This window comes from Protopterus annectens, chromosome 4.part0, assembly GCF_019279795.1.
Source record: "Protopterus annectens isolate FY-2018-M chromosome 4.part0, PAN1.0, whole genome shotgun sequence".
Taxonomy (NCBI): domain Eukaryota; kingdom Metazoa; phylum Chordata; order Ceratodontiformes; family Protopteridae; genus Protopterus; species Protopterus annectens.
In genome coordinates this window covers 852,256,435-852,277,996 of record NC_056733.1, presented here as the reverse complement: position 1 = coordinate 852,277,996, position 21,562 = coordinate 852,256,435, and the positions used below count along the sequence as shown (strand labels likewise).

Below are 21,562 nucleotides of genomic sequence, written 5' to 3'. Positions count from 1 at the left end.
GTCAAGGCCTGCTCCAACTGAATGGTTGGTGCCGATACGGTGGTAATGGTCTGAACCGAGGAGCCCCTCGGTGCCGATATATAGAAGGCTGCAGGAGAGGACGGAGCTGAAACCACTAATGGAGCTGAAGGTCTAGGCACCGAAAGTACTGAGGCTGACTGAGAAAGCTCCAGAGCTGAAAATTTACCCTTTTTAGGTTTTGGTTGGTGACAGTCCCCAGCCAGGGACGAAGGCAAGGATTTAGCCTTAGTAGAAACATCCATTTTCTTATGGGCTTTAGGAGGGGTTGAGACCTCTGACCCAGGAAATAGCTTCTGAAAAGGGAGATTTTAGAAGTCCCTTCAGTATCAGCTTGTTTTTCCTTTCCAACAAAGTTCTATTAGAAAGGTTCTCACAAACAGTACAGGGTGGTTCAAGAGATAAATGGGAAGCTCCCAAACAATAACCACACAAAGAGTGTGCGCATCAGAAGTAGGCAGTTTGTGTCCACAATCAGAACACCGCTTAAACCCCGGACTACCTTTTTTATCTGCCATGACAGCAAATTAATTAACAGGAAAGTACCAACAATGGTACAAGAGAGTACCCCCGAAGGTATGAGAGAGAAGAGGGAAAAAGATTACCAACGATGGTAAAAAGAGAATAACTCGCGGTAAAAGTAGTAAGGAAAAAACAGAAAAACCTGAGGAAATTATGAACGTTAGCTGTGATAGGGTAAGAGACAATAAAATATCAACTTTTCTGACAGAAAAGTAATTTGTAAAGCAATTAAACAAAAATTGACTGTACTTAGCTCAAGAGAGGTAGCTTGACAAGACCGGATGGCAATACAGCAAATGAAATCTGAGGTAACAGGGAGAGGGGAATTGTGGGTAAGAGTTTAGCTTGAGAGTCTGAAGTTGATGCGAGCTTGGAAAATGACCGGCTCGGTTCTGAGCTCTGAACCGATACCCATGCGTAAGGAATGAACGAGGATTAACAATATCAGATGGTTAGTTTTTCCACAACATAATTCAGGTCCTAGGCTGGCGTGGGTGGCCTTCTGGGAGGTCTGATATTAAAATCCCCTCTAAGGAATTGTTTAATCAAAGGATGTGAGAACAGGGGCTGGTCCGTATCAAAATGAGTTGAAATGGCTGAGGCATGGACATTAACAGAAGTGAAGGAGAGGCCACTACTGAGTAACTCCGCTAGATTGTCCAATAAAAGAGGAACAGAAGGTTGAGAGGAACTGGCCCCTCTGGGCTGGCTCCAGGAGCAGAATCATTTCCATTGCCCTGCATAAGATTTTCTGGTGCTGGGCCTTCTGGCCTCTATGATAATGTCTAGGACCTGTTTGCTTAACAGGTGCCCCTTGCTTGCCTTTACAGTATTAGCCATGCTGACAGTTTGAGAGTCTGCAAGTATGGGTGCAGCAACCCCCCCCCCGCTTGAGTCAAGAGACCTGGGATCAGGGGAAGCTGCCTGGGAGACTGTGATGTCAGGCTGTGCAGCAAGGGATACCAATGCTGTCTGGGCCAATCTGGAGCAATGAGGATGGCCTTTGGTACTTCCTCCCTTATCTTGATCAGTACCTTGGGAAAAAGAGGCACAGGAGGGAATGTGTACATGAAGAGGGAGTTCCAGGGTAAGGTCAAGGCATCCACCTTCCATGCTAGGTGGTGATGCTCCCTGGTACAGAATTTCTTTAGCTGGTGTTTGAGGTGCAAAGCAAATAGATCCACCTCCATATTTCCCCACTCCTGAGTGACTTGCAAAAGTAAAGTATACCACATTTTTTGTCCGACAGTGTAAATGTTTAGTTTTTGTGTTACCTGTTATGCCTTCTATATAGTTCAGACAAATTGTGTATTGTGTATTTAAAGATAGAATACCGGAGCATATGAGGGACATAAGGAATGTGAAGGAGAGCAACGCACTCGCTATGCATGTTAAAACTGAAGGTTCAGGACATAGTTTTAAATTTTTTGTGTTACAGTTAGTTCATATGAACAAGAGAGGGGGTGATTTAAATAGTCAAACAGAAGCTGTAGAACAAGAATGGATAATAAAGCTTCAAGCGGATTGACCACCTGGCCTTAATAGTAAAGTATCACTGAAGCCATTCCTGAAAGCTCGGACTTTAAAACACTAACCCCTCTAAACACGAATGTTTTTAATGTTATAGAGGTATATTTTTATATTGTTTATGCATGTTTTATGCTAATTGTTAGACCAAATTGAATGTACGTATGTCTATGTATACGCATTCATATATGTATCATATATATGTGTGTATATACGTAGATATGCACACATATGCATGTTATTTTTCTTAAGCATTTTATATGCTATGCATTTTAACGCAAGTGAGATTAATGTGCATATAGATATTTTATATAATTTATATATGGTTTTAATGTTTTTTTACTAGATATTATACTTTTGGAAAGATACATGTATACTTTTATGTTGCACTAGCACTTTATTGTTCCCTTGAGTGACTAAGGTCTTGTTTCTCATAGGTTGGGGTATGAATAGGTACTGTAGTGTTTGAAAGATGTATTTATGTTTGCATATTGTACTAGCACTTTAATGTTTTATTGAATGATTAAGGCCTTGCCTCTTATTGGTTGGTGTATGAATAGAGAGACTTTTTAAATGTGATGTTGGTTTAATTCATTGTTAGTCTGAAGAAGAGGAGTCCATCCGAGAAAGCGCTTACTTTAGTCCTAATAAGCAATTTTGCTGTGTGCTACCAACGTCTATTTTTTCCTACAACTCTGTAGTACCTGTCTGGTTTCCTAGGGACAGGAGGTAAAGTATCAGGAGTAAGACTGGATTCCATAAAAAACATCAACAACCTCCAGGACAGGGGGTATTGCTAAAGGTTTGTGCCGTTTCAAATCTAGGAACTCCCTGAGTCTCTTTTTGGACTGAGGATAGTCCTGGCATTCCCAGTGGAAATGCTCTGTTAAGGTATGTAAGGTTTCACCAAATGAAAAATCCTCAGGAGGGGAGGCAGGGGGAATGGATTCCTTTGCATCTGAATCCTCATACGCAGATAAGGGCATGTCTTCATAATCAGATACCTCAGAGTCATCGGACTCCTGGTCTGATGAGGCTGCATGGGACTGGTCTCTTTTCCTCTTAGCAGGGGAAGGCTGACTTCCCCTAATCAGCATAATAAGGTCTTCTGCCATTCTAAGCAATTGTCTTTGAGGCATGGGAGGAGGTGCATGTGCTTTGGTCGTCGGTTTTCTAGGCGTAGTGCATACTCTTGGCCTAAGAAACTCGGTGGTTTTAGATGAAAAAAGAAGTTGTTGGTTTGATTCTAACATTGACAGTGCGAAGAACTGCCTCAGAAGCCAGTGCCTGCTCAGCAGCTCCAGACCCATCCAAGGTAGAGACATCTGCAGGTTCCATAGTTGAAGAAGAGTCTTGCGGCATACCTGACTCCGAATGGATCTCGGTAGAAGCCTGCGAATCCATAGAAGCGGGCATCAGGGGCTGCGAAAGTGCCTCACTGAGTACCGGAGAACTGGCGACTAGCTTAACGGAAGCATCGTCAGCAGCTTTGGACCTATGCTGCCTGTCTCTGTCTTTATTCTTACATTTTTTTTTGGAATATCGGTAGTCAGATAGCTTACCGAAGCCATTTCGGAATGCGGAGATCGAGAGCGAAAGAATTTAGCGACAAACAGAGCCCGACAGTGAATGGTACGGGCGTTGAACAAGGCACAAAACAGACAGTGAGGTACGTTGTGGTCTGGGCCTAAACAGGTGATGCAGTAAGAATGAAAATATCTGTGTGGTTTTTGATTTCCACAGGCAAGACAATAGTTAACTTTTTCTGTCATTGGTTAGAGCAAGAAAAAAGGATCCCCAATGGGGTACTTAGCTTTAGAAGACTTCAGGATTATTTAATTCATAAACGAAAATTCAGGTAGTGGCTGACCAGCACTTGCGAAATGCTTTTGCTTCGGACTACTCGGCAAGAAAGACTGATAATGGCATCGGCTGCCTGTTTTTATACCCCTGACGACCTGACGTCAGTCCTGGAGCAACAGCAACCGATGCAGAAATACTGAGTCTCTGGTATTCGGGCCGACTGAGGGCTACCTGCAGGCACATAACCCAAGTGTGATGACTGCAACAGTGAAACACAAAGAACATCTCCTGCCTTTGGGGCAGAAGTGGCCCACTGTTTGGTTCTCTGCTGTCCATGGGATAGGGGCCTGGGTGGTCTGTCCCTGCGAGGCTTACCTTGCTCCTGTCTGCTAGGTGCAGCAAAAGACCAGTGCTTAGAGGGAAAATTCCTGTTGAATCTAGGAGGTTGAACCTGAAAAAAATCTTTTACTGTTTGCAATAATTTTGCTTTGTCTTCCATCTTTTTAAGCACCTCTTCTGCTTTTTCTCCAAACAAGTGTTCTTTATCCAAGGGTGCAGCAATTAATTTAGACTTGACATGATCAAGGAGAGGTTGTTCCTTCAACCATGCATGTCTCCTAATGACAGATCCAGACACTGCTGGCCTGCTAGAGGCTTCTAGTGCATCATATCCACAGTGTAAAGAGTGTTTGCCACTTGACAAGTACAGTGCAGTAAATCTGCTAACTCTTTAAAATTGGCACAGTCAGGAAAGGTAGAAATCTTTTGCTTTAATACTTCCACAGAAATATTTTACTTTAATAGTTCCAAGGTGTGTTGTTGACATTTTAACATATGTAACTGACACTTGAGTGCTATGATAGCTAAGGTTGCAGAGGTGTAAACTTTTTTAACCCATCTGTCCAGAACTCTGGCATTCTTGTCAGAAGGAGTAGGATTCTTTGCAGAACTAGCCCTAGCTCCTTTAGGTCCCTGTGTAATGACCTCTGGGCCTGCAGCAGGATTTCTGTACAGGTATTTGTGAGAATGCTGTACTCTGTAATACCTGTCAGGTTTACTGGGAGCAGGTGGGAGGGCGTCAGGGGCTACACTGGATTCATGGAAACATCATCCACCACTTCTAAGATGGGGATGGCCAGGGTTCTGTGCTGGGGCAGATCTATAAAGTCTCTTAGCCTTTTCTTAGACTGAGGGAAGTCCTGTGATTCCCAGTGGAAACGTTCCCTGAGGGAGTGAAGGCTTCCCCAAAGGAAAGGTCTTCTGGTGGGGAGGCAGAAGGAATAGATTCCTCTGCATCTGAATCCTCATAAGAAGTCAGATTTATTGTTCCTCTTTAAAATCTGAATAATCAGATTCCTCAGAATCCTGCTCTGTCATTAATTCAGGAGAAGGGTGTCTTCTCCTTTTAGAAGTTGTGGCCTGACTGCCCCTGATAAGGGAGATAAGATCCTCCACCATCTTAAGCATTTGGGCTTGGGTGGGGGAGCAAGAGTAAGATGGTGGCTAGAGGTGGATTTTCTAGGAGTGGCCTGGCTACTACGCCTAAGAGAATCCATCGGTCTGAGAGAAATGGTAGTCGGATGAGAAGACGTAATTTTTTGTCTAGAATCGGTAATGCGAAAGGCCTCCTAGGAATCCGGTGACTGCGCCGCGGTTCAGGACACAACCAAGGCAGAGATGACCAAAGCCTTGAAAGACGAAGAAGATTTCTGCGGCATACTGTACTCCGAAAGGGTCTCGGTAGAGCCCTCCGCAGATATCGCATCGGGCATCAGGGGCTGCGAAAGCGCCTCACTGAATTCCGGATAAATGATGACCTGCTTAGCGGTAGAGTCGTCGGAAAGCTTAACCTTGTATAGTCTGCCTCTATCTCTATCCCTACGTTTTTTCAGAATGTCTACAGATTGTTGGTTGACAGACACCATTTGTGAAGGCGGAGGACGAAAATACCTGTCTACAATAAGAGCTCTATGACGGAATGGTTCTCGCGTTAAAGAGGGCACAGAACCGGCAATGGGGGACGTCGTGGTCTGGGCCTAAACAAGTGATGCAGTATGAATGGAAGTCTTGGTTTAGGATCTGCTTTCCACAGGTAAGACAATTGTTAACTTTTCTGGCCATTGGTTAGTGCAAGAAAAAAGGATCGCCAACAGGGTACTTAGCTTTAGACGTTTTTCAGCTGTGGTAGCAAATGACTGGCCCACTTGTGAACTGCTTCTGCTACAGGCACCACGGCAAGAAAGACTGATATAATGACGTCAGCTGCCTTGCTTTATAGCACTGCTGACCTGATGCAGCTGACGCAGAAAAACATTGACTCTGGTATTCGGGCCAGCTGAGGGCTACCACAGCAGGGATAACCCACAGGTGATGACTGCAACAGTGAAACACGAAGAACATTTGGATCCATTTCAGTGCATGAAGTCAGTATGACAATTAAAGATCTCAAATGGGACAAGAGGAGCACTGCAGATTCCATCCTGGACATGGAATAGTAGATCATCTCTTTGTCCTTGCACAGATAAAGGAGTGGTCACAGGAGTTTTGACAATATAAGTGAACTGAGATCTTTATCCAGTGACTCAATTATTGTTTCACCAGCAGGGGATATTACATCTGCAATACTGCTGTTGTTGCACTCATCTACTAGGCGATCTTCCAATCAAGTGTTTAGTGGATCTGAGAGAAGGCAGATGACAGTGTATTGTGGAATGTACTACGGTAGCGAGGGATCCCAGGGATGTAACTGCATGACACTTTACCTCTGTATTTACGAAGTAAGCTAATTTATATCACATACATTCAAAATGGCTGCAGGACTACTTATGGTGTGTGTCTTTCTTCCATCCTGATTATGATTTTCCGGAAAAGGATCTCTGATAACAACCAAGATCTACACAGTTTATAGACTGTAAAAAAATGTGCTGTTTGGAAATGATGTTACCCTTTTAGCCTCAAGTGAATGTGATTTGTTATGGACTGTGAGGCCAATGAGAAGAAAATCAGCACCTCTAAATCAAAGGCCATGGTTCTCTTTTGGAAAACAGTGAAATGTTCTGTAATGGTGAGAGACAGCAGCCACTTCAAGTGCAGGAGTTCATGTATCCTGGGGACTTTTCACAAGCGAAGGTAAGGTGATTCAAAGAACAATCAATGGAAGAAGGAAACAGCAGCAATACTGCAAGTGTTGTAACAGACTGTGATGGTGAAGCAAGAACAGAGTCATATAATAAAGATCTCAGTTTACCTGTCTGCCTGAGTCACCATCCTCACCTAAATCAAAAGTTTGGGTTGTGACAGAAAAAATCACATCTCAGATACAAGTGGCAGAAATGAGCTTACTTCACATGACAGCTGTAGTCACTTTCTGTGAAAGATTGCTGAGCTGAGCAATCTTAAAGGATTATTAATTACAGCCTATGCTTAGAGCAATCATAAAGCGTTTTTTACCTACATCCACAACCTCAAGAGCTCACTGCAGCAATGTGCTGTGCTGATTGAGAATGACACCATCTACACTGAAGCTGAAGATGAACCAGACTTACTAGATGATAAATTCAGCTCCACCTTCACCCCTCTTTCTCACCTTGTTATCTTACAAGATATTCTAGAAACTGGTACTTCTGCTTTCATCCAGAACCAAGTCCTGAATACACTGTTAAAGACCAGGAAAATTGCACCAAAGGGCCCTGACAATATCCCAATGTATCTTACATAACATGAAGCATGATTATCTGTGTCCCTAACAATGCTGTTCAACCTATACCTCTACACAGTCTTTGTACAAAGCAAATGGAGGACATGCAAGGTCATACCCCTGTACAACAGAGGGCCATCCACACTGACTCTGGTAATTACCAACCCATAAGACTGACTTATCTCATTTGTAAGGCCATAGAAAGATTCACCATGGAATTAATCAATAAGGACCGAGGGAACCTCCAAACACTAGTCCCATCCCAGTTTGGGTTCGTAAAACTCTCGCTTACGCAGCCAAGTAGACCGTTTTGAAAAGGTCACCAAAGCAATGGATAAATGCCTATACATTGAAAACTGTCTACCTAAATCTGGTCAAAGTTTCTACACAATACTTCGCTCAGGCATATTGAAAAAGCTTACCCAGTTGGGAACAAACCTTTGGGGCTTGGGGGGGTTGGCATAAAGGTTAATGTGTTCATATCACAGACAGAAGGTACAGGATTTGATTCCCACTTTTGATAGGGAAAATGGCTAGCTTTAAAATGGCCTGCAAGGGCAGATAGCTTAGTACTAACCTATGAATGTCACCCGCTGGACTGCCAACTGGCACACAGATAGGAAGACTCAACAGGTCAAGATAAGAGAAACTACTTCCACAAAAAAGACCAGTCACCAATGGAGTCCCACAGAGCTCAGTACTTGAACCTCTCATGTTAGATATCTACTTCTCTGAAGTAAAGGCAAAATCCAGGGGTTTCTGGCTGACAAAGTCTGTAGATGACTGCAAGTTAAGAACTGTCACTGAGTCCTCAGATGACTCAGCCATTCTTCCAGAAGGCTTGTCCCAAACAAATAACTCATGCCAGAACCATGGATTAAAACTAAATGCCAAAAAGTGCATTACTGTATCCTTAAGGAAACCCACCACCCTGTAAAATTACCACACTGACAATACACTACTAAGAGTTGTCCCTGTAGTTCAGGATTTGGGAACTTATGTAGACAGTAACCAAACATTCAACCAAGATGTGTCCTCAGTGGCTTATAAGCAAAGGGATAACCTCCAGGTCCAGGGATGTCTTTGTCCTCCTTTACTCTACTGTTATCATCAGGCCAGTCATTAAAGTACAATGCCCCCTTTGGCATGTATCTGGCTAGGCATATACAATAATTCAAATGCTCACAGAGGTTCCTCACAAAGAGAATACAAGGCCTAAAGAATAGTCCTATATGGACCACCTTAAAGTACTATCACTGCACTCAGTATTCTACAGACTACTGAGAGGAAACATGTGCCTGGCTTATAAGGCATCCTCTGATCCAATACTGATGTACCTACTGCACATCCACAAGTCAGATGGTATCAGAAATACTCATTCCAGGGATCTGAACCTCTTCTGTAACTAGAAGGGTTTGGAGAAAAAGGTACGCCTTTCAGAGGTTACCACTACTCTGAATCATACTTCCCCACCATGTAAAAAGTTCACCTCTGTCCCTGTTCAAGCGCAACCTAAATCAATGGATGGGAATGATGAATTTTACCCCTGGACTAGTCCCCTATACTACTTATGGACAGCTGCTCTTCCTACAATATGTTACCTATAAACACTCAATGTTATTCTTTACAAATAATCACTACCTTACCCAGAACTAATCACTGTTCTATGGATAGTATAAAAATATAGACTGTGCAACTACATAATAGCAATTTTAACTAATGGGATAATCTGCTAGGCTTAGAATGGCCTGCAATGCATTTAGTCTTGAATTTCCCAATTCGTACTGTTTTAGGCCACTGAGATCAAAGATGGATCTGAGGTCCATCATTTTCTTGAGCACCAAGAAGAACCTGGAATAGAAGCTGGACCCTTTCTGGTTTGGTGGAAAGTCTTGGATAGCTCTCTTTTGTAGAAGATTGTACACTTCTTGTCTGACCCCCTCTTTTTCACATGGTATCATGCCTGGTAATGGAGGGGAAATTGATCTTGATTTTCCCCAACAGGGAACTGAACAGCCACTGAACAGTACATTCCTCACACCCCATCTTGTGTGAAGGCCAGCTATGCCTCTTGATGGAGGGACTGAAGACCACTGACTGCCTTCAGAGAGTGACAGTCAGGCAAGCCTTCAAATGTTCTGCTGTTGCTTTCCAAGGGAAGAGCTACAGAAACCCTGGTTTTGCATAGCTCCTCTGCTTCAAGGGCAGTGTCGGCTGAAGAAGCTCTCACAATTTCAAGGATGTCTATCCAGTTGTTGCTTGAATGCCTGTGTTGAACCCCAAGGTTCTACAAATTCTTGACAAATTTCTGACTCCCAGAAAAAGTCCTCTGAGGGGCTGAAAATTTGACACCAAAAGCTGACAGTGTTTTCCCTTCCTGTTTGCTTTTAATTAACTTTCATCTTGGGGGCAAACAAGGTCAACCCATTTTGTATGACACTGTTGAAAGACAATTTGAAGTCTGCTGCAAAATCAGAAGCATGGGACCCTATAGAGATGCCTATTCCTGCTGTCCTGGCTGCTCCATTACTGATATTATGGATAAGTGTCAAGAACTGCTATGTGATACAAAACATTGTCAAAACCTGTGGCTCAGCTAATGCCTGTCATCACTAGCTGGCAACCTTTTCAGTTATTCTATATTTTACTTCTGCTAGTTCTCACTGAAAGCTGGTCATATGTGTTAGGTAACTGAGATCCATTCTCTTGAAGGTTTGTGAAGCAAATGCTTTCTTCCCCATGTGGTCCGTTCTTCTAAAATTCTTAACTGCAGAATGGACTGCGGTAATCTCATCAGCAGTCTCCCTGGTTGCAGGGGCTATCAAACTGGAATCCACAAGAGCTGCCTTACTCCACCAAAGCCTGTCCTTGGGAGGATGGAGAATCTTGTCAAATTTTCCTGAAATATGTTCAGTCATTCTGGGTTCTCACCAAGCCTATTCCACAACCAAACCTACCAAATAATCGAAGGGGGGAGAGCTCTACTTAAGATGTAGAGGGTCCATCTGAAAGGCCCTTGCACAGTCTTGTCACCCAGGGAGAGGGTTTGATGGCATAAGATCCCCTCTGTCTCATCAAATCAAGGCTTTCCTAGAACCTGGGGGCATCTGATGAGACTGTGGGGAATTCTTCCCTTCACTAAGCTCTGCATCTGGTATTAAGGATGCAGCTGGGAAGTTCAGGAGCTCTTTTTGTACATCTTCCTTGGAACATTAAGGCTGGACTTACAGATTTATCTTTCAAAGGATCTTCTCCCAAAGGCTGGGATCTTCAATGGCCTTTTTGGATGAGTCTCTGGGACCATGTTTCTGGACATAAGGCTTGGAATTGAGTAGTGTCCTAAGGTGGATATGAGACTAATGGGGCATGTGAACCTACCAAATGTGGAGGTTGCCCAATGGTCATTTCAAAACATTCAAGAGACAATGCTGTTCCCAGAGTTGGTGCTGCCAGTATTATCCCTGATGTCAATGTAAGAGGTAAGGACACCAAAGAACCAGCACTCAAAACACTTGGCTTAGAGGTCCCAAATGGTAGCAAAATTAGTTTTAGCACCAACAAAGTAAATACCAAGGATTCAGACACAGAGAACATCCCCAGAGGAAGGGGGCCCAATAATTATACCAATGTCTGGCTCCTAGAGGTTGGCATCACAAAAGGAATAGGTCAGTTCTTCTAGTGCAAAGAAAGATGACAATGGAATAATGCTTGGCTCCAACACTTCCTGAGCCAAAACTGGGCCGGGGAAGGAGCATGAGAATTTGAGGGAGTTGGTCCCTTTCTCTCCACCCTACAAACTAAGGCAGACAACAGGATACCCATCTTGACCTGAGCCTTAACAGTCAATGTGTGTAGAGGGAGTCCTGACAATTCTAGAAGACTTCATGGTCAAAGAAGATGATGGTCTAGTGGAACAGCTCCCTTTCTGAAGACAAAATGCCCATCTTTTTTCTCAGAGAGGGATCTGGCACAACTATGACCTCCATCTAAGAAATTCTAGATGGAGAAGCCTGAGAAGGTTGAGGAGGACTCTGGGCAAGCTTTGGGGATGGAGGACAGCTGGCAGACCTAGGATCCTCTAGTTGTTTCTTCTCCTTATCATCTTTATCCAGTCTCTTGCCCTCCAAGGGAAGAAGTTAGTTGAGAACAAGCATTTTTGTATGTTCCATGTCACAAATGATTTATATATCTCAGAGTCCTGTCTGAGATGTTCCAGCCCCAGTCAAATGATGCATAGGTTGTGGGTGACCTAGGACAGAAATTTGTGGTTGCAGTAACCACAATTCCTACAGCCTGAGGCCTTTTCCCTATCCATTAAAAGAGAAATGGAAATTCTATGTTGCCTTCAAAGAAAACTTGCTTAGTTCAGAACACACCAAGTACTGTCTAATTGCAAAATTTAAACAAAACAGTAATCAGTAAAATACTTAGCAACCATTTTCTCAAGTAAAAGTTAAAATGGAATTGCTAACTCTCAAAGGAGTGAGAAGGCTGATAGGAAACTAGTTAAGGCAATGTACTTTAGGGGCACAGAAAAGGAGATGACCAAGGAAAACAGCCCCTCCAAGCAAAACTACCAAAAATATCTGTAAATAATATAAGTAAATAATTTTTCAAATATTGTGAGCTCATGGAGTTAGCAGGCCATGTATGACTGTGAGGAGTACAAGCAGGGGAGAAGTCTGAACTATGGTCAGACGTTACCACTTGGTGATGCTCGTGGTAGCCAGTCCTTCAGTGGGAAGTATATGGACTGGATAATAGAATAGCAACAGATAACCACATTGTACCGCTTATAATGGAAGACAGTCACTGAAAACAGACTGAAATGAAGTATATGAAAGCTTTAGACAACGTGGATAAATTACTTGTGCAGGACAGCATTAGTGAGGTCAGTGTTAAATGTTATGATGAATGCATTGAAGAAATATGCTTTAAAGTGTGCAAGTAAAACCAAAAATGATAGCCCAGTGAGTATAATAAAAAGTAGTTCTAATGGGCAAGACAAACTAATTTCACAGACAACAGGTAGTCATCCTGAACAACTCAGTGCAATAAATGTACTGACAGAAGTTGAATGTGAGTGAGACAGACAGTGGGAAGTAAAGTACTTTAAACAGAACATGTACTGATGCTAGTAAAAACACAAGTCAGTGTTCAGTGAACAACAGTAGAGTGCCATATAAAATGCAAAATGTGTACACAGCATTCTCTATGGAAGAAAGGATTTCCGGTGCTAAGCAAACTAGATATTTTTGAGCACACATACGCAATATACAATATTGTTTAAACTTAGATGTATTAAAAAAGTACATACTATCCTACTGATGAGACTGACATAGAAATCACCAACTTAATAATTATTAACAAATGTTTTTTTTTTCTTCCAACACTTGCCCTGTCTACAGCAGGTTAAGTGTGCTGTAATTTTAGGTTTTCAGGCTGCCTTAGGCACCAGTCACCTAGTACAGCCTGAACTAATAAGAAATGCCAGCTTGCTGCTCAGTCTAACAGCCAAAATGTTCCTCATTAAACAGCCATTTCAAATCCCCAGAAAAGGCATAAGGTATAGGTTCATAGGTTTATACTAGGCTATCTGCCCTAAGGCATTTATAAGCCTAGCCCAAAGTTTTGTGGCTTACGCCACCCCTTATGTTAAAAAACACTGTGCCCATTAGTTTGTTGTGCCTCTGTCCAGCAGTGACACAGAGATGATTCCCGGGGTAAACCTACAATCTCCCATCCACCGGTCAAGATTTCTCTTGAACAGAGCCAGCGAGGTGCTCTGCCTCACATGGACTGGGATTTTATTCCACAGCATAGGGAGTCTCTGGGTGACAAATCTATCCCTCCAGCATGTCCTATTTATATTGGTGCTAAGGTTTAAGTCGCTTGCTCTAGTGGATCTGGTAGATTTGGATTTTTTGAGGTGGAGCATGTCCATTAATTCCGGGTTGGACATGGCCTTGTATGTCAGGCACAGGTCACCTCTGAGCAGGCGGTATGCGACTGAATAGAGCTGGAGTTTCTTCAGTCTGGCAGCATATGACAGATTTTGGAGTCCCTTTATCCTTTTGGTGAGGAACTTTTGGGGTCTCTCCAATTGCTGCAGGTGTCGGGTGAGATACATCCCGAATGGGGCACTGCACTCAATCATTGGTCTGATAAGTGAAGAGTACAGGGGAACAATGACCTCACTTGATCTGGATGTGAATCCCTTCATGATCAGGTGGGCAATGTAGAAGGTCTTTCTAACCACTTTAGCAATGTGAGTGTCAAAAGAAAGGCCACTGTCAACCTGGGTCCCCAGGTCCCTGATAACCTCTTCTGTGCTTAATGGATTGCCACCTATATGGTAGCTTGGGGTTACCTTGCTTTTCCCGAAGGGTATGACTATACATTTTTTGGCATTTAACTTCAGGCCATGGCTCTGGCACCAGTTATCAGTTTCCGTGAGACCCCTCTGAAGGATATCTGTGCCCGATGTACTTTCCACTATGGCGCCCAGTTTGCAGTCATCTGCAAACTTTGTCAGCCATAGTCCTCCTATGTTTGCCTGTACTTCTGAGAAGTAGATGCAGAACAACAGGGGGCCAAGGACTGAGCCCTGTGGGACCCCACTTGTGACCGGCTTGGAGTCTGACATGGCGCCAGCAACTCTAACCCTGTGGGTTCTGTCCTTTAGCCAGTTTGCAACCCATCTTGTGACATATTGGTTTACATTTAAGCTGGTAAGTTTCTCTATAATACCAGAGTGGGGTATTGTGTCGAAAGCTTTTGCAAGGTCAAGGTAGGCTGTATGGACTGCCTTTCCCTCATCAATGGCCTTGGTGACTGTTTCGAAGAAGTCAACCAAGTTCAAAAGGCATGATCTGCCCTTGACAAAGCCAAACTGGGTCGGGTCCAATGTCTGCAAGTCCCCTATGTCTTTGTTTATGAGTTCCATTATGATCCTCTCCATAGCTTTGCAGACCAGGCTTGTTAAGCTTATGGGGCAGTAATTTCCAGGGTCCGTAGAGGTACCGCCTTTGTGGAGTGGGACCACAGCTGCCGTATGCCACTCCTTGGGCACGTATCCTGTGGTAAGGCTAAGATTAAACAGCTGCCTTATATGCGGGTTTAGTTCCTCGTTGAGTCCGTGTAGCACACAGCCGGGGACACCATCCGGTCCCATTGATGCTGTGTTTTTAGCTTTAGAGAGAGCAGCTTTCACCTGCGCATTAGAGATGTCTGGGAGGCTACACTCCGCTGGGATAGTTATCTCTCCTTTTGGGGGGGAGGGGGGGGGGTGAAGTTTGCACTGAACCTGTCTGCCAGTATGTTGGCAATGTCTGTGGGTTCAGTGATTTATGTATCATTTTGGACTAATTCTGCGCATATCTGGGAGTTTCCACCCAGGTTTCTAACATAGCTGAAGAAGGCCTTATGATTGTCTTTTGAATCTATTGCAATTTTTCTCTCAAATTTGGCCTTGGATGATTTTATGAGTGCTCGTATTTTTTACTAATAATGATCAAGGGTGTCTTCTCTTTTATGGATTTTGCTCTATCATGTAACAGCTTTCTCCTCTTATTGTAAAGTTTGTTTATGGCTGGGGTCCACCAGACTGGACGTTTGCCCTTGGTGGAAAGAGTCTTGGTTTTATTAGGGATTGCCTGATCCATGCAGTCCTGGAGGTGTTCGTAGAAGGCATTTGTAAGGGCTTCCGCAGCTTGGGTTGTGGTTTCCACTGGCTCGGGGGCCTTGAAGGATACCACACCAGTCTTGAGTAGTGTGAAGTTTGCTTTAGAGAAGTTCTTCACTGTGGTCTTTTTTGTTTGGGGTGGGGGCGGGATGTGGATTTCCAGTAACATAAGTTTGTGATCTGATCTCACCAATGAGGTATAATCACCTTTTTCACTATGGGGGATTATGCCAAAATGCTAGGCTATTCTGAAATATCCCAGTTGAGCAACCCAACTTTTTTTTTTCTACAGAAATTAGAACTCATCACAAGTGCAGCAGACAACTGTGCAAGTTCCACATCCCTGAATGAGAAAGTCGATCATTTAGCAAACAATCAAATAAATAAACAAATAATGTGTTTAAAATCAATGCAGAGGAGATATAGCCCAATAGCCTAGTACCAGGACCCACCCCTGGATGCTTGGTATATATCCCAGCTCAGTCCTATCTCTGTAAAAAAGTACAGGGTGAAAGGTAGAGAACAATTCTTTACAATGAAGTGAAGCCAGACTTGGTGTGAGGCAGTTCACAGTAGGGATTATTTTAAAGTTTGGTGATAAGGTTGTAGCACCTGCTGGCAAAAATGCAAAATGAAGTGAAACTGATACAAGAACACATCAATGTAAAAAAACTAAATAAATACTGCTAAGGTGAGAAACAACAAAGTTAAACTTGAATGTGATCATGAATTTCTTCGATTAACAACTTTTAGAGGAAACGACCAAGGCTGTTTCACAAGCTATACTTTCCTCAAAACTGGTCATCTATGTCTGAAAAAAGAAATGTCTTTCTTGTCATTGTTAATTAATTAATTAATACATACTTGATTAAGCGTTTCTCACCTGTGAGGTTCTGTTCTCATTGTCCCTTATCCTCTCTTTCACTAGTCGAACCAGTGAAACAATGTTATAAAATTCTGCCTCCTCCAGCACCCCTAAGACAGTAACAGACGCACTTAATTAGCTTGGGGAAAAACAAAATATCTGCTCTCTACTACTTAAAATACATTCAAGAAAAATGGCTGAAATAAAAAAAAAACACTCGACCTCCCAAAAGCCTTATGGTGAGATCATTACTTTTGCAAAGAAAATGCATGCTTAACTGTACTGAAAGTCTAACATGTCAGGAAATAGGCACATTATGATCGTGCCCACTTTGTCAACAAAAGGAAGTGCCACATTGACTGCTTTAACAAGAATGAAATGAAATCAGCAGTATGTAGTTAACCCTCAAATATGAAACTGAACCAACTACTGATAATTTTCTAGAATTCAGGTTTTCCAAAAATAAAAAGTATTAAGTTTAAACATATCAAAACTGTACACTCTCCTTGTAAAAATTATAATCTGGAACCCAGCGTTCGGGAACAGGGTAGTCTCATTTTACTCAGTTTTCTTTTTACAGGTCCCAATCACAAATAAACTACAAATATACAAAGCACGATTTTTCTTTTGTTATGGGACAATGCAAGCACATGTGAGCTTTACTGGTTGGCTCAGGGTGCAGGTCATATCAAACATTCTGCAATTACACTTGTTTTATACTTTTTTATAATAGCAGTCGGCCACATCACATGATGTATGTAACTTGCAGAATTTCCTTTTTTCTGTGACTGCACTAAAGATTTCATCTGTAATCTCAGCTCTTTCTAAACGTACATCATCAGTTTTTGCACCTGATTATGTAAGCAGTCTTGTAAGAACTGAATTAATTTTGTTCTTAATTCCTCAGGCTTAGTAAGTACTAGGGTTGCATGTGGTACACTGGGAGTCAGTCACATATAAAGAAAAGTATACAGCAATCTTGTTTGACGGTATGGATTATATTTTTCTTACATACTGGCTGTGTTCCAAAGAAAGCAGAATGTGATTAGAGTTTTCAGAGAAGCAGGATGCAGCATCTTTTATCCATGTGCATCTGGTCAATGATATTAATTCTGTACTATAGACTTGTCACCAACGTACAGTGCCAGCTTCCCATGAACGCACTTTTTTACCTGTTACTTAGAATGAGCTTCCACAGAATGCATAAAAAAAGTGGCCCCATTTAAAATACATACATCTATCCTTCCACCCACTTCCCATTAAACCCACTTTATTCCATAAAGGTTATTGGGAATGCTGAAGCCACTGGACAAAAGACACTGAAACTTGTTCTGGACTACAGAATGCCCATACACACACACATACATTAAACATACATCTATGGGCAACTTGAAAAAATTGTCAGTCAATGCACCGTATGTCATTGGGAAGAGACAGGAAACCACAGCACCAGTAGAAAACCCATGCTGACTCCTCACAGAAAACACCACAGCCAAGAATCAAACTACAGAACTTCCTGCTGTGAGATGGTAGCATTAGTCACTGTGCCATTAGCCTGTCAAAATTCATTTCAAGGCCCAAAATATTTTCCTTGAATGCTGGGGGAAGTTCAAAAAGGTGGCTATCCAGACCAAGAGCAAATTCAGTCTTTTCTGGTCTTTTGTAATCTTTAATCATGACATGCTAAACAGTGAGCAAAAAGAATGCTGTTTGATAGTTCTGTATTAAAAGTAAATGCAGCACCAAGAAGACTTACAAGGAAAGGGCCAGTCCCTTAATATATTTTTCTTATTTCAACAGACTGGGTTCTGACACACACACACACACACACACACACACACACACACACACACACACACACACACACACACACACACACACACATATGGACAATCTAGAGTAGACAATCTGCTTGCCACGTGTCTTTGGAATATGGGAGATAACCGGAGTACTCGGGGGGGGGGGGCACACATGAACACTGGGAGGGCCAAGCAGACTGCACACAGAAGGTGCCCCAGCTGAGAACTGAACCAGAAAACCTCTTGCTTTGAGGTGACAATGCTATCCATTGCACCACTGAGCACAATCACTATATCTAGCAATATCTAAAAGTACAACATATGAAAGTTTCCACTATAAGTCAACAAGGAAGGGGATTACTTTTCTAAAAAAAAAAATCAAGAAACAAAACATCCTTTAAAAATACAATAAAAAGCTCAAGAAATAAACATAAATGCTAATTGCTTTCTAAGTGCAATAATGTCTTAGCATGGGTATTATTGTGAAATAATGGGCCTTCCAGTGGTATGGAGGCCTATTGCCTGTGGAGTTCGGCCTTACAACACCCATGGGTGGTCCATTATTTCTTTATTGTTTCCATATCCTAATGATGAATTTCAGAAAAATACTGTGGCAAAACATACTATGGGATGGGATGGGATGTGGACTGGTCATCTATATAACTGCAGAATGATTTCCCAAGGTACCACTGCCAGCCTGAAGAGGTGGTACAGTGAATTCCCCTTGTTTGTTGATGTCTGTCCAGGCCAGATCTAAGGCAACCATTATCAGGGTCTGATTGGAGGGTCCTGTGTAAAAGACACAGCTATGTTTGATTTGGTTGGCCCAACTCTGCAATTTCTGTTTGAAACTGGACAGGATGGGGACCATCTCTTACAGGACTGGGCATGTCGACCCCACTTACTTCCGAGATACCACTGTACATTTCATATGTACAGCCTTGATGGGTTACCATTAAGACAGTGAAAGCCACATAACTTAATGCCTCAAGAACTTTCTTTCACTGAGATTTTTAAGATTATAATTTGGAAGTATTCTTTCAGGATCTCTAGCCTGACCTAAGAAAATAAAGCTTACTGGCGACTGTTGTCTAAGAAGGTTTTCAGAAAAATCACTCTCTTAGATTGAGTTACAGTTGAATTGGAGAAAATGAAAAGAAACCCAAGGCCTGAAGGCAGTCCATTATAAATTGCAGTGCACTTTACACCTCCTTTAGGGTCTGTGCTTGAATCAGACAGTCATCTATGTAAGAAAACTATGAACTTCCTTGTTTCTGCTGTATGCAACTGCTTGAACCAGGAACTTTGTGAATACCTTGGGAGTAGTATGCCAATCAAAGGACAACAGGTAAACTGGTAATAGGAGTCCCTAACTCCAAACTGAGAAAGCACCTTTGGTCATTGCTGAAAGGAGCATGTAGGTAGGTATGTGTGAGGTCCAGGATTACCATCAGAGTTTCAGGGAACAGAAATGTTAGCAGGATATACAGAATAATAATTTTGAATGTTGGGACTTTTAGAAAGGTGTTCAAGCCTTGTGATGTCGAAAATGGATCTCTAGGGGCCCTCTTTCCTGACCACTCATAATAACCTGGAGTAGAAACTTTCATTTCATTCCTTTTTTGGTACGTTCTTCATCATAGCTTGCTTCAAGATGTCCTCTGAGAGGAGTAGTATCAGATCACTTTAGTCTTTTGGCAAAGAAGAAACATCTACCATCCTTGTCTCTGTCTATACTCATGGAGCATCTCTTGTAGGATCTACCCATCAGAGTTCGCTGAGAATTAGGCCAACATGCCTGCTATATTGGGGAAGAGGTGAAAACAGCTGTGAATGGTTGGCATGGGAATTTGGATTTACAAATGGGAGAGGCAGAAGCCTGTATCAGTCATAGCTGCTCTCTCTGTGGGATGTGGCTGTGAGACCATCCAAGCACTCTCCCCGAGTCCCCCTGGCACTTTGTCTTACACTATCTTACACTAGCCTTTTTTAAACTACTGCCTGTTTGTACTTACTTTGTTTGCAACAGTAAGTTTAGATGGTTATAATTCCTGTCATATTTTTGGATGACATGAAAAAACTGCTTCACTGACTGTCAAGCTTTCACCCTCTCCTCTACTTTCTTAAATATTTTTGTTACAGGGGTCCCCAAAACAGCTCTTTGTCAACAGGATCATTAATGAGCTGTGTCTTGACATTCTCTGGCATGGTCTAGAACCTCAGCCAGGCATGCCTTCTAATAACAGACCATGTAGCTGCTGCCCTGGATACCGTATCCACAGCTTCATACCCATACTTAATTTTGTGCTTTACAACAAAAGTAAAAGTTGGGGTAGACACCAACAACTTTGCTCTCAGCTCTATATCAGACACCTCCCCTATTTATTCCTCAGCTTGCTGAGGAGTTCTAGTTGGTACTTGGTCAAATGCATCTGACAACTGAGTGCCCTGAAGTCCAGGGTATTAGCTGTGTACACCCATTTCTCAAAGAAGTCAAGGATGCTGCTCTGCAATTCACTGGGAAAAGTATTAGGAGTTGAATCAGTTTGGAAACCTTTTCTGGATTATGGGACAGCACTGCAGAATTAGCAGTTTCATTCTTTTTTTAAACACCTTTATTGAACTATCACTTAAGACACAGGCAAAGATACATTCATATAAAAGAAAACATACCATGTTAACGTTCACATTTATATACATGTCATAAATCCAACATTACAAAAATGTATCAATTCCTGCCTTCCTTCAAATCTCATACAATAATGTTTTGGAGAAGGAGTATATATCGTTCCCACCATTTCCATTTTTTCTACATAATTTGTTCCTACACTTTTATATAGAGCCCACTTCCAGTTCTTTAATCTCGGAAACAATATACACTACTTCAAATAGAGTTGGGTTAATTTTTTTCATCTTCTAGTAATTGCTTTTTTTTTGGCAGCCAGCAGAATTAAACTTAACAAGACTTTAATTTTTTGAGCTGGGATATAGGATCTGAATTGCCTAGATATATTAATTTCCTTAGTTACACCCATCTGCTCACCCAATATTTCTGACAGAATACTCTGTATGGAATTTTTAAAGTCTGCCAGCTCATTACACTCCCAAAGCATATTTTCCCAGTTGCCTCTCTTTCCCATCACACCTCCAACATTTGCCACCTACCTAAGGAAAAATTCTTTGGAGTCTGCTTAGGGTATAAAAATACCTATGTAAACACTTCCAAGCAAAAATCCTAAATCTTCTAGACTTTGTTACATATTTGGGAGCCATAAATATATCCTCCCACTGTTTCCTTGACAACTGTTTATCCAATCTCTCTTTACACTCTTTTCTAATCTCCTCTGATATATTCCTATAGCTATCATGCAATATTTTATACGCCTACTAGTTATCACTTTTTAACAGCAACTTCTGTCCGAGATTCAACTAAAAACTCTACCAGAGCTGGTCTTTCACTTAGGATTCCCTTCTTCTTTTCTCTTTGCCTATACTCTAATATCAAAGCTGTAGGATTCTTGTAAAAAAAAAATTGTGGAATTCATGGCTTCTTTGGGGCAGGGAGATAGGGGCGTGACTCTTCTGAGGCAGCCAAGAAGGCATCCTCTTTGAGTGTCTCCAAGACAAGAAGGTTGAAGTACGTCTTC

General features: G+C 42.2%; 1 protein-coding gene across 1 annotated transcript in view; it reads right to left on the bottom strand.

Annotated features, from left to right (window-relative positions):
* KCTD2 (potassium channel tetramerization domain containing 2) overlaps positions 1-21,562 on the bottom strand; it is a 551,781-nt gene that overhangs the window by 235,063 nt on the left and 295,156 nt on the right. The window contains exon 3 of the mRNA XM_044068805.1: positions 16,135-16,226. Coding sequence (XP_043924740.1) covers positions 16,135-16,226 — 92 coding nt within the window. The remainder of the gene's footprint in view (positions 1-16,134; positions 16,227-21,562) is intronic.